This window comes from Ursus americanus, chromosome 30 (assembly GCF_024610735.1).
Source record: "Ursus americanus isolate L20-20 chromosome 30, mUrsAme1.1.p, whole genome shotgun sequence".
Taxonomy (NCBI): Eukaryota; Metazoa; Chordata; class Mammalia; order Carnivora; family Ursidae; genus Ursus; species Ursus americanus.
This window is the reverse complement of record NC_142156.1, coordinates 8,328,380-8,342,239: the sequence shown is the minus strand read 5'-3', so window position 1 is coordinate 8,342,239 and position 13,860 is coordinate 8,328,380. Positions and strand designations below refer to the sequence as shown.

At 43.7% G+C, this 13,860-nt stretch overlaps 1 protein-coding gene across 1 annotated transcript in view; it reads right to left on the bottom strand.

The window, feature by feature from the left end:
• Positions 1-8,380, bottom strand: part of SVOP (SV2 related protein) — a 68,738-nt gene extending 60,358 nt beyond the window's left edge. The window contains exon 1 of the mRNA XM_045791501.2: positions 8,200-8,380. Coding sequence (XP_045647457.1) covers positions 8,200-8,234 — 35 coding nt within the window. The 5' untranslated portion in view covers positions 8,235-8,380. The remainder of the gene's footprint in view (positions 1-8,199) is intronic.
• Positions 8,381-13,860: the final 5,480 nt, after the last annotated feature.

Genomic DNA, 13,860 nt, shown 5'->3' with positions numbered 1-13,860 from the left:
TTATCAACCATCGGAGCCAAGATCTCCCAAGGCCGGGGGTGGGGGGGTGGGGGGGGGAATGTGATACGAAAGATAAAATCGCAGTGACATACGTTAAGTGTATGAGGGCTCTGAAACAGGTTGGCTCACAATTTCTTGGCATTTGTTGTGTATATACAGCATGTAATTTACCAAAATAGCAGAGAACATTTATTTCACATAATTTTGCTATTTAAAGAAGAGAAGAGCTTGAGGAGATAGCTGTCAACTTAAAGGTCTTGTTTGTACCATCATGTAATTCGCTCCAGTACCTTAAATTAGGGTCTGAGACTCCGTTAGGGTATTTTAGATAAGGAAGTGTCTTCTCTTTTCATCTGAGCTTCTGGGCTTTGATCCTCTGAGTTGATGAATCTACCAGACCAAAAAGGAAGCTTACTCCTAACTGATTTTCACAGGGTGGCAGTTAGTGTACTGTCTTGAAGAGAGGTGGTCTGCCCCAGGGGAGAAGAGAGTCCACCTCTGGCACACAGACTGACCTGGGTTTGGATCCCCTGTCATACCACTCCATTGCTGTGTGACCGCAGCTAGGTTACTTTACTTCTCTGAGTCTTGGATGGAGATGGCAATGGCCGCCTCACAAGGTTGCCATGGAGACGAAAGGCGTCAATATAGACAGAGTATCTCACAGAGCCTGGCACAATCATCCAGTATTTCAGTATTTACCGAGTGAGCGCTGACCGTGTGCTGAGTGCTGGGATAGATACCAAAGGGAACAAAATAATAGATGTGGTTCCTGCCCTCATGGGGCCGGTGCTCTAGTTGGGGAGATGGTAAACAAAGAAATTATAATACATTTGCGCATGCATTGATCTTGAGAAGGAAACAAAAGGGGTGCCAAGATAAAGAACAATTGGAAGAAGGAGGAGTCAGAGTAGACCTCCCTAAGGAGGCTGAAATCAAGAGGTCAAGGAGCATGGTGCAGAGATGGTGGGGGGGGGGGAGCAGGGAGAATGGCTGGTGCAAAGGCCCAGAGGCAGGACCAAGGTGTGGAGGTCGGAGAGATGGACTGGATCACTCAGAGCTCTGCACACCACAGTGAGGAATTTCTACATTCTCCTGAGACCAAGGGGATGCCATTGAAAGTTTTCAAGCAGGCAGGAGAGGGTGGAAGATGATCAGAGTTGGCTTTGAGAAGATCACTCATCAGGCACATGTTTCCACAAGAGGAGGAAGAGATCGTGGAGAGTGTTTTAAAATACAGGTTTTAATATTAGTTAGATATAGCAAGGCCAACAGGTTAAGAGATGACTGCCGGGGAGAAAATACACCCTGTTATACTCCCAGATCAGAAGAGGAGCCTGCCACACCTTAGGCACCATATGGGGAAGTGCCTGAGTGGGTGAAAAGGCAGAGGGGAAAAGGTGGACAAGAGCCCTTCTCCTGGCTTCCACAGGAAGCAAGAGGCGAGGCAGGGTAAGCAGGCTGGGGACTGGCCAGTTTGAATAATGTCAGCCGGTTCCGGGGCACAGGGGCTCTCTGGTACTTGGCCCTGGGGTGATGAGAGCAGGTAAAGAGTGGCTCTGGATTGGTTACTTTGTGCACAAACACTGGCAGGTGAATCATTACTAGTTAACTCGGGGAGGGACAATCCCTCCAGGGTCAGCTAAGCCCCAAGATGTCAAAACACTAGACTAGAAAATAAAAGGCATGCTTAACATAGAAGGATGTCAAGAAAGAATCATGGAGACCAGAGAAGAGGCTGTGTGGTCAGCTGTGAGAGAAGTGGCGGTGGCTTGGTAGGGGGACTACAGTGGGGAAAGGATGGAGGGAGCTGAAGCTTTTGTCATTTGGCCTCCTTCCCCACCGCCCCCCCCAATCAGTAGAGGAAGACATCTTTCCTGGGAGACCGGTCTGCAAGGCGTAACAAGCGCCCACTTGTTTAGGGAGCTCAGTCAGCAATGCTGATGACCAGTACCCCTCCATTTTGTCACAGGAGCTCAGCTGTGTCACAGGGGGCCTTCTTTGGAATCTGAGACCTATTGGCAAATGGGATTACATGCCATGGACCCAGAGCAGTGGAAATTGCCAAGGTCCCCTAAAAAAGGGCTTGCTTTTTGTTTCGTTCGAGACAAGACCTGGGCACCCCCTGACCTGTGTGGTTTGGGAAGCACCTTTTCAGGGGCTGGACCTCTGTCTTCAAGTATTTGAGGTTTGGGCATGTGAAGGATGGTGCTTGTTCAACTTGGATCCCGAGACCAGAGCTTGAGCTTCTGGGTGTAGAGAAGAGGGGAGCAGATTTCAGCACAGTCTGGGGAGCCTTCTTAGGCAGCGAAGTCCAGAGATGAAAAAGGCTGCTTTCAGAGGCAGTGAGCTCACCTTCGTGAGAGATGGTCTAGGAGAGTTGGGGTATCCGTCTGAGTGGACCCAAGGGGGATGATATTTAATATGTAGCACTTTGGTATGCCTACAGGCTATATATACTTACTATCGTATATAATCTCTTCAACAACCCTGGGAGGAAGGTGTTATTAATATCCCAATTTATAAACAAGTAAATAGAAGCCCAGAGATATTACACCAATTGGCCCAGGTTCCCTAGATAGTAGGTAGGGTACTACAGTCACTGGCCTGAGTAGTTCCACAGCCTGTGGTCTCAACCAATTAGCTGATGCTTCTCTGAGGCCAAGAACACCCCTAGGGAACTAACTAAAATGCCAATTCCTGGGTCACTCTCCTGACCTAAGGCTGGTCCATCTCCGCAGAGTAGAGCCCAGGGATCTGAATCTTAATAAGCCATTGATGGTGGCCACAGACGTTTGAAAGCCACCACTTGATGCCCTCCTGCCCTGGATTAGGGAGATAAGGTATAAGGGTTTGGATACAATGGCTTTTACTGTAAATGGCTTTTATTGTAAATGTTTGGATACAATGGCTTTTATTCCATTCCTGAATATCTAGAAGTCCATAATTAAAGGAAATTTTAGTTTTCCGTGGATTTTATTTGTTTGTACTTTCCTGCCACCCCCATCGACCTGAATAGCGTTGGTCTTGTTCCCTGGGTAGCGGACCACTGGCTTACATTCTGCACAAAAGATAACAATCACAAATAAATAACAGTTACCATCTATTAAGCCCTTACCATGTGCTTAGCTCCACTAAGCTTTTGAAACTGAGGCCTGGAGAAGAAAAAGTTAACCTCCCAATTTATCGGGAAAGGCAGGATTTGAAGCCAGGTCTGCTTGAGTAGAGAGGCCCCTGCACTTCATCATTCTGTGCCCTGGCTTCAATAGAGGGGGCGGGGGACAGAGGTCTGTGTGACAACTTCCCAGGTAGCTTGTCTTTGTAACTTACTCATTCGTTCATTCAGTAAGCATCCCGTGAGGACCTTCTGTGTGTGAGACCGAGCTCCTGTCCTCATGGACCCTAGAGTCTCTTACCAAAGGTATACCGAGGATGAAGGAAGGTGCACGAGTTGCTGGTAGAACACGTACTAGGGTCCTAACACGACTAAAGTCAGGGAAATGAGGTTGAAGGAGGGACCCAAAGCTGCTCTAGAAATAGAGAGACTGAATAATTTATTGCCTACACTAAAATACGTCAGAGTCATGGTTCTCCATGGCGTGTGATTTTTGTCTCCCAGGGGACATTGGCAATGTCTGGAGACATTTTTGATCATCACAACTTGTGGGGGGGCTGGGACAGCTAGTGGGTAGAGGCCTGGGACGCTACTAAACATCCTATAAGGTATAGCACAGCCCCCGCCACAAAGTATTATCTGGTCTAAAATGCGAAGAGTGTCAAAGTTGAGAAACCATGTACTACGGAGTCAAAGAGATGTAATTAATAATTACAACAGAATAATTTCCATTAACCAGGATAGTACCAGGCACACCCATCTAGAGAGCTTAGAATCACAAAGTTGAAAATGCCTTTAAAGGTGGCCCAGGCACCCCTTCGGTCTCAGGAAAGTGAATACGTTGCCTAAGAGCATACACAAGAGCGTATGACTCACACACAGATCGACATAGTTCTTGCAGACAGCCAGAAAAGAGTTTGACTGGGGCTGTAAAGCTACTGTCTGGACCAGCAGACCCTGGGATGATCTTCCCTAAAACCTAAGATCACCCAAGCAATGGCTTCTTTGCAAGAGGACCTTCTTTATTTGGCCTCCAGATTGTTCCCCTTAAGTCACTAAAACACATAGCCCTAGAGGTGAGGCTGGCTGGCATGTGTTTGAAATGATGGGGTGTGAGCCGCCTCGAGCTTGATGTTTTAAAAGGTTTTGGTGGGTTGACCTTGAGGATCCCTAGGCTATTGAAATAACTCTGCTTTTTTTTGCCTGCGAAGTGACTGATATTAAACCCCATCTCTCCTCCTTGGCCAGGAATCTCCCCCTTTGGGGAACGTTTTCTTAGTGTTTTGAAAAGGAGGCCACGGCTTCTAGGTGATGTTGGAGGTTAAGGGAAACAACTCTAGAGAGGAGGGAGACAAACAACGTGAGCACTGTTTATTGAACCCTTACCTGGAGCCAGGTGTTGTGCTAAGAGTTTCCCAATGACCACTCTCCTGATCTTCACAACAGCCGTGCCATTATCTTGACTTTACGGAGGAACACCGAGCCTTGGGGAGATCAAGTCACTAGCCCAAGGCCACCCAGATGTTTGAACCCAGGTCTGCCTGCCTCAGAGCCCACACTTTCACCCCTGCTGTTGATTAAGCCCAGGAGAAGTCAGTGGGAGAGTCATTGGACTTAAGTTTAATCTTGAAGACAAAGATTGTAGGAAAGAAGGGAGAGAGAAATTGGATGGGGCAAACACAGGATAAAATTCCAACTCATTGTCACAGACTACAGGGCCCTGGATGGCCTGGTCCCTGCCATTCTCTGCAGCCTCCCTCGAGCTACTAGTTTCGTATGCTCCCTCCACTGGCCAGATGTTGAGACTCAACACTTCTATCCTACTTCACTGCTTTTGCCCATATAGTTCCCTTTGTCCATAATACTCCTCATCTCATCTCTTTCCTTGGATGACTCCTACACATCTCTGGGGGCTCAACTGCAATGTCACTTCCTCGAGGAAACCTTCACCGATCCTCCCACTCCCCCATCTAGAACTAGTCTCATGGCACCCTGCACTTGTCCTTTGCAGCCCTTAAAGCAATTCTCAAAATTATTGGGCAATGATATGTGTTCAATGTCTGCCTCTCCCAGCACCAGTCCAGTGCTGTCCAACAGAATTTTCCGTGGTTATGGAGATGTTTTAGACCTGTGCTGTCCAATATGGTAGCCACGAGCCCCATGCAGCTATCGAGCACTCAAAATGTGGTTAGTGCAACTGAGAAAATGATTTTTCAAATTTCATGTATTTTATTTATAAATTACATTTTATATTGTATATTATACTATAGAAATGATCTCATATGCAAATTACGTAATTTAAGTTTAAACTTAAATAACCAGATATGGCTACTGACGACCATATTGGACATTGCAGCTCCAGACTGGGACTTCCTTGAGGGCAAGAACCACGTCTCTCTTATTCCGTTGTAGAGTCCCTTGTATCTAGGATGGTGCCCAAATGAATAAAATGAATCAATCAATCAACCAATCAACCACTGTAGTCTGCAAAAGTTGCTTTCAAGAAGTTATCCTAGAAAGGGTAGACCCAGAGAAGTCTGACTTGCACAAGGTCACACAATAAGGCCGAACTAGATACAAAATCTTAGCCTCCGAATCTCCTGTACATGGTGCTGTGTCTGAATGGACGGCAGGTGAAAGGCAGAAGTTGTTTGCAAAGAATGAACCATCCTAGAGCCGTGTGAAGGAGCTTCCAAGTGCAAGGAGGGACTGTTTTCTTAGACACCCTCAGCCCCTTTCCCCCTCCCTGAACCCTGTAAACTACTTAGTGGCTTATAGTCTATTAACACTTGGCTTCCCGCAGGACTGAGCCCGTTCCAAAGTCCACTCTTGCCAACCCTCTACAAGGCATTCTGATTTTTTTAAAAAACCATATTGCTCTCAGGAAATCTGTTGCCTGCAATCTGTGCACAATATACACAGGGTGTGGTTTAAAAAACATCTAAGTCGTGATTTGTAACCCACTCAGGTTCACGTGGCTGTTCCTTTGACTTCGCTCCTTTTTATAAATAGAAGTCAACACGTTTCAGGGCTAACTTTGACTTCACCCAAATTGCAGATTACAATGTTGAAGATTCCAGCATAGGGAGCCTATATGTATTTTTATAAATGAGTTTTCAAGATGTAATTATAATATTAGTTAATATATATGTCAAATGCTTTGTGTCTACCAGACATTCGGTACACATTATCTCACTTGACCGTTACAGTAACTCTGTGAATCAAGGACTATTGTGAGCCCCATTTTATGGTGAGGGGAACTCAATCTCAGAAAGGTTAAGTCACTTGCTCAAAGTCAAATAACCAGAAAGTGACAAAGCCAGGGTCTGAAGTCAAGTTTGTCTTACTCCAGAGTTAATGCTCTTAGCCAGTACACAGTTTGGCCTCGCTAATAGATACTGCATGTATTTATGTGTCAAAGTATCAGAGAGAATAACCAAGAAACCTAACCTGTGGGTTGGGAAGAGAGAGACTACTTTTTATTCTTGTACTTCTTTTTGAACTTTATTTACCCTGTGTATAGATTATATTAGTACATACATTAGTATAAAAAACTAAATAATTTTTAAATTTAAATAAAAACCTCATCATTTTTACCTTCTTTCTCATTAAGGAAGGAATTGTCACAATGGTGTCATGTCTTTACCTGAATAGATTAAATATACATGAATCTTTGAATAATCTGCAAAGTTCACATGCTCTGACATTATTTGAAAATTTATCTCAGTAAACTGCAGTTCTAATATGTATTGTGTTCTTATTCTGAGTACCAGATTTCTATTCCACTTTCTGAATTATTTTTTTATTTTGAGATAATAGGGTTTTTTTGAACATATTTATTTTCAACGAAAGTGGTATGTTTCCCTCGAAAGACTTACACTCAGATGCGTATATTTTTATGTATTCGTACATCAACCTCTGGATATTATAACTGAGCATCCTTTGGCATTTGTGAAATAATGCTGATTACATAAGATATGCTATTTGTGGATCGATTAATAAAAACTTGAAAGTAAAATTTAATTAAAATTTTGAAATGAAAATTAATTTTACACCGATTGAGAAGTAAACATTAACAATACCCTTCAGTATTCAGAGCCTCAGAGAGCTGTATCAGTCACACTAAAAGTCACTTGGGAGAATTTCTCCGTGGCTTGGAGAGGAAAAAAAAAATTTAAGTCAAGAGAATACACGTACACTAACAATGATGTATCCTTTACAACAAATCCAAACAGTGTCTACTTTCACCATCCAAATGGCTAGTGCTTCCAAAAATTAAAACAAAAATCCCCGTTAATGCCCCTTCTCATAGTCTTGGAATTTGCTTAACAATTCACCACCAGCTTGTAGTTGGAGAAATCCGTAAACCCCTCCACAAGGCCCCTATCCTTTCTGTGGCTTGGTTGTATTTCTCCAAGATTCTCAGAGCAAATTTGATCTCCCTTAAAAATTCTCATCCTCTAGCTTTGTATTCCTGATGTTCTCAAGGATAACCATCGACAGAGTCTCACTCTAGCTAGCTGTTACAAAAACCTTTCATTCAGAAGAAGGCAAGAGGTTTCAGCCCTCTCATTCACACACTTCATAAACAACAAGACTTTGCTCAAGCCTTCCCTCCAGGAAGGTATTCCGGCTTTTTAGAAACCACTTTGCAATAGCAGAACCATTCCCTTCCAAAGGACCTTGCAGAAAAATTAGGAATTTCACAGCATAGGAGAAAAGGCTGGGAAAAACCGATGTCATTGCATGGACTCATCAATTCAGTCCACATTTCAAAACAGCAGCTAATGCTTTCTTAAAACACAGACCTCAAAAATCCCTTCAGGATTGCGAGCAATTAAAAGGGAAAACATAACACCCCTAGCTCCCCATAAGATTCTGACGGATCTGAAAAACAGAACTGAGTCAGAGATACAGAGGCTGGACTGCTGGAATAGGAAAATGGCTTGTCTCCTCGGGGCCTAATTCTTTCCTCTCCAACAGTTCCTTTTACATTCAAGAGGCCATGCAGAGATGCCCCCCTGCAGGTTTTCGTTTTTTAAAGGAAAGCCTGTCTGCCTCTCCCTCGTCCCCATGATACTCACGGCAGCTGCCTTAGCTGGAATAAGTCCTCCTCCATGTCCGCGCTGCGCCAGGACGAGCCCTTTTCATGGCCCTTACATGGTGTTGGTGGATGACGAGCGGTCGGGGTTTCAGCACCGGGGTGCTGGACAGCTCCCGCGCCGCTTCCTCCCTCGGCGGCAGCTGTTCGGGGGAGGGAGCCGCCGGGGACCTGCCCACGAGACAAAGCCGCCGCCGCCAGGAGAGTGGGCGGAGAGGAGGAGGCGGAGGGCAGAGCGAGCGGCGCGGGGAGAGGGGGCGGGGAGAGCCCTTCTGGTTAGAGGAATTTACAGGCTTTCTGTGGTTGGCGATGTTTTCCTGGGTGCCTATAGGGCACAACGGCCTGTGAAATGGCTGTCGAGGTACCAATGAGCACTCTTTGGTTGAGGACGCCTCTCCAAATGTTTATTTGTAGGGATTCATTAATGTTGTTATCAGTGTAATATTCTTGAAACCCAGGCTGGTATAGCAAATGAAGGGAATGAAAATTTCAAAGACATAGCCATGCATTAAAATACTGTTAATTGAGCACCTACTGTGTGCCAGGCACTGTGATAGGCACTGGACTTATGCAAGACAAGTTAGACATGCCATTGTCATCATGGAGCTGTCTAATGAAATTAATCAAGAAAAAACAATGTAAGTTGAGTATGAGAAGGCAAAGATCACTCATTCATTCATTCATTCATTCATTCAGCAAACAAGCATTATTGAGTGATTCCTACAGCCCTGACAGTGGGGAATCAAAGATTAATAAAACCAAATCCCTGCCTTCAAAATCCTCCCTATATATGGTTTCCCCATCCTCTTCCAGCTACATTGTCTACCCTCTTTAGAACGTAAGCTCCGAAATGATTTGCTGATGTACCCCAAGGGCCTAGAACAATAAAACTTTATTTATGGACATTGAAATTGGAATTTAATATCCCTCACTAAACTCAACCCCAGGGCTTTGCATGGTGTACACTCAATACATGCCTGTTAAACTGAAAACAAACTGATCTTTCATTTCGGGTGAGTAGGGATTCAGTATCTATTTAAAGCCATGGAGAGCAAGGGTAATGATTTCTATTAGAGCTGGCAAGTTGGGGGTCCATTGGTAGTGTGTCCAACTCGTCCTGATCTGCCCAGGACCTTGAGCTTTAGCACTGAAATTTCCAAGTCCTGGGAAGCCCTGAGTCCCAGGCAAGCCTTGACAGTTGGTGACTCGACAACCATAAGCCAGATCCACAGAGAGATGAGTTTTGAGTAGCCTGAAGGGTTAACAAGAATACTTTTAAGTGTAAAGATTCAAAACTATGAGACTCTTAGGAGCAAGCATAGGAGCAGATCCTTATGACCTTGAGTTAGGCAGTGGTTTCTTAGACACGACATCAAAAGCACAAGTGACAAAAGAAAAATTTAGATACATTGGACTGGATCAAAATTAAAAGCTTTTCTGCCTCAAAGGATGCCATCAAGAAAGTGAAAAGACAACCCACAGCATGGGAAAAAATACTTGCAAATCATATACCTAATGAGAGACTTACTTCAAACAATATAAAGCACTCTTACAGCTCAATAATAAAAAGACAAATAATGTAATTTAAAAATGGACAAATAATATGAATAGACATTTCTGCAAAGGAGATGTGTGACTAGCTGGGGCGCCTGGGTGGCTCAGTTGGTTAAGTGTCTGACTCTTGATTTCGGCTCAGGTCCTGATCTCAGAGTTGTGAGATCTAGCCCCACACAGGGCTCTGCCCTCAGCGGGAAGTATGCTTGAGATTCTCTCCCTCTTCCTTTTCCCCCCTCCCCCAGCACATGATCGCTCTTTCTCTCCGTTTCTCTCTCTCTCAAATAAATCAAATCTTTTTTAAAAAGTGTGTGACTAGCCAATAAGCCCTTGAAAAAATGCTTAACATCATTAATCATTAGGATAATGCAAATCAAAACAACAACGAGATACCACTTCATACCCACTGGAGTGGCTAGAATTAAGAAGACAGTTGATAACTAGTGTTGGTGAGGATGTGGACTGGACATTCCCCTCATACGCAGCTGCTATAGGAAACAGTTGGGTGATTTCTCAAAAATCTAAACACAGAGTGACCTTATGACCCAGCAATATCACTTGTAGGTATATACCCTAAAGAAATGAAAACACGGCATGCACAAAATTTGTACACAATGTTCATAGCATCATTATTCATAATATCAAAAAGTGGAAACACTCAAAAGTTCATCAAGTGATCATCAAATTATACACTTAAAAAGAGTGAATTGGAGACACCTGAGTGGCTCAGTCAGTTGAACGTCCAACTCTTGATTTCGGCTCAGATCATGATCTCGGAGTTGTGAGTTCCAGCCCCACATAGGGCTCCGGGCTCAGCACTGAGTCTGCTTGAGATTCTCTCCCTTCCTTTCCCTCTGCTCCTCCCCCTGCTCATGCTGTCTCTCTCTCCGTTCCCCCCCCAAATAAATAAAATATTAAAAAAACCCAAAACCCCGAAACAAACAAAAAGAGTGAATTGTGTGGTATGTCACTATACCTCAATAGAGCTGTTCCTTTTAAAAAAAAGTAACTTTCAATAATTTTTAATAATAAATACTAAAATTTGACTTCCAACTTTTTTCAACATTTAAACAGAGAGGTTTCACATAACAGGATTATCAGCTTCTTGGGGAAGAGGGACGCAGTGTTCCTCCACCCGGTCTGCCTTTCTCTCTGGCCACTAGGAAGTCGTGCCTCCAAGCAGCCAGCCCAGCATTATCAAGGGTACAACAAGCTTCACACATTTAGCTTCCCTCACTGCCCTCTAGAGACTTTTGAGGTACTCCTGAAAACTGGGAGAACAGTCCTTGGTGCATAGTAAGTATTTTAAAAATCCTAAAAAATTAATGTTTTCTCTTCTTTCTTAGAAATATGGTTACATTTTTCTAAAGCAGTGGTTTCCGCCTTTGAGTGTGAGTGAGCCACCCCCAGAGGCTTGTTAGCATGCAGATGGTTGGGTACCACCCCCAGAGTTTCTAATTCAGCAGGTCTGGGGTGAGGCCCGAGAGTTTCCATTTCTAACAGGTTCCCAAATGATACTGATGCTGTTGGTCTAGAGACCACACTGAGAACCTGTGTTCTGAAGTTCTACCTGGATGAGATTACCAGCCAAGAAAAATACGACCCATGTTTGTTTATACCTCTGATCTTTGAGGCATCCTTGAGCAGATATGAATATTATAAAGGCAGTTACTTCCAGCTAACCACATTATCCATCTGTCCGGGAAATGGGGGCATGCCAAAAGCCAGATGGGTTTTATTTCACATCAGAGTAATGCATCATGATCTCTTCTCAGAGATTCTTAAAACAAAATCTATAGGGGCTGGAATGAAGACTGACAAGCCACGCCGTAGCCTGAAATACTGAATATACATTTACGTGCTATGAACAAGTGATTCTATCCTGTGTTCTGAACCCTATTATTATTAAGACAATATTCCACCAGTTATAAAATGGCACTTAATTTTTTAAAAGGAAGCCTGTGGATTTAAATTCATAAAGAGGTTTGTCTTTTTTTTTTTTTTTCCTTTGGAACTGAAATTGGATAAAAAACCAAAAGGGGCAAATAAGCCTTCGGTGGTAGATCCCTGCTCTGCTAGCCATGCTGGTAGGATGGCATTTCCACCTGGAGTCATTCCCAGGTCCCTGGCGAATGCTGGGAGTGCTGGGAGCTGTTAATTACCGACTGACTTTACCCAGGAGCCAGTAGAAAAGGGAGGCTTGGCTCTTCATACCCTTGTATAGAGAAAACCTGCCTAGTTTTCCTGAATAGGGAAAAACCCAGCTCTCCTTCCTGTGTTTCTCTTTTACTTTTCAAACTACTAGCACATTCACTGCACTTCTGTTAGCAGATTTCTCATAGCATCATTTCCCACACCAAGCAATTGTCTGTAACACCAGCTGGATGTCTTAGAATTTAACTCAACCCTGACACCATTTACCGGGAGATAATGTCAGATCCTACAGGTTAAGGGCTCAATCCCATAGGACTGCTTCCACCTCACTACAGATAACAATCACAATTAGGTTACCCACAACTTCTGTCCAATTTGGCTACAAAGTGGAGGTTCCCATGACCCTTCCTCGGGTTCAATTAATGTGCTAGAGTGACTCACAGAACTCAGGGAAACAATTCCTTATGTGTATCGGTTTATTAAAGTATATGATAAAGAATACAGATGAACAGCTGGATGAATAAATACATAGGGTGACGACTGGGAAGGTCCCAAATGTGCAGGAGCTTCTGTCCCTATGGAGTTGGGGTCCATTGGCCAACCTGGAAGCTCTCCAAACCCCTACTGTTGGGATTTTGTGGAGGCTTCCTCATATAGGCATGATCAATTATTAACTCCATTTCTAGCCCCTTTCCCCTCTCCGGAGGATGGGAGATAGAGCTGAACATTCCAACCTTCTAATCATGGCTTGGTCTTTCCGGTGACCAGCTCCCATCCAGAGCCCATTCAGAATCACTTCAATAGAACGAAAGATGCTGCTAGTGCTATTATCACATAGGAAATCACAAAGGTTTCAGGAGCCTTGTGCCAAGAAACTGGGGGCAGATACAAACGCTTTGGAAAACTATCTGGCAGTTTCTTGAAGCAATGTGCTAAGATCTTACAGGATTACTGTTTGAATAGGAGTGGGTGACTTTGAATGCCATTCTTTTTTTTTTTTTTTTAAGATTTTATTTATTTATTTGACGGAGAGAGACAGCCAGCGAGAGAGGGAACACAAGCAGGGGGAGTGGGAGAGGAAGAAGCAGGCTCCTAGCGGAGGAGCCTGATGTGGGTCTCGATCCCAGAACGCCAGGATCACGCCCTGAGCCGAAGGCCTGGGACGCTTAACCGCTGTGCCACCCAGGCACCCCTTGAATGCCATTCTTACTGGGGAGAAACAAAGAAAGGATTCCAGTCACTGTTTGACAAGACATAAATTTATCAAATAGGAGGAAGTGTACACAATTAACTATATCCAATTTCTAAAAAGCCTATAGGGGCTTGCTAGTTTAAGAAAGTAAATATACAATAAACACAAGTAAGAAAGTAAATATACACGGTCATATAAATTGGGTCATGATTACTGCAGTTGCCTTTTGCAAATTATTTTTATAAAGGACTTACATTGAAGAGTTACCCAGAAAGGGTTAAATGTGGGCTCAATATTGTCAGGCTCTAAGGTGGTAAGAGGAGCTTAAAAGCCGAGTTTTAGGATTTCTCTGGAGACTGGACATCAACCAGGATATGAGTTACAAAGGTTGAAATAATTCAGAACTACTGCTTACAGAAAGACAAAATCATACATATATTCTTCTCTTAAAAATTGGTTTTTTAGGGGTGCCTGGGTGGCTCAGTCGGTTAAGCGTCTGCCTTCAGCTCAGGTCATGACCCAGGGTCCTGGGATGGAGCCATGTATCAGGCTCCCTGCTCACCGGGATCTGCTTCTCCCTCTCCCTCTGTTCTCTCTCTCTCTCTCAAGTAAATAAATAAAATATTTTTTAAAAATTATTTTTTCTAATTGTAAAAGAAATAAATGATCATTATAGAAATTCAGATAACATGCAAAAGCATTCAGAAGAAAATAAAAATTATTACTATATACCACAAACAGATA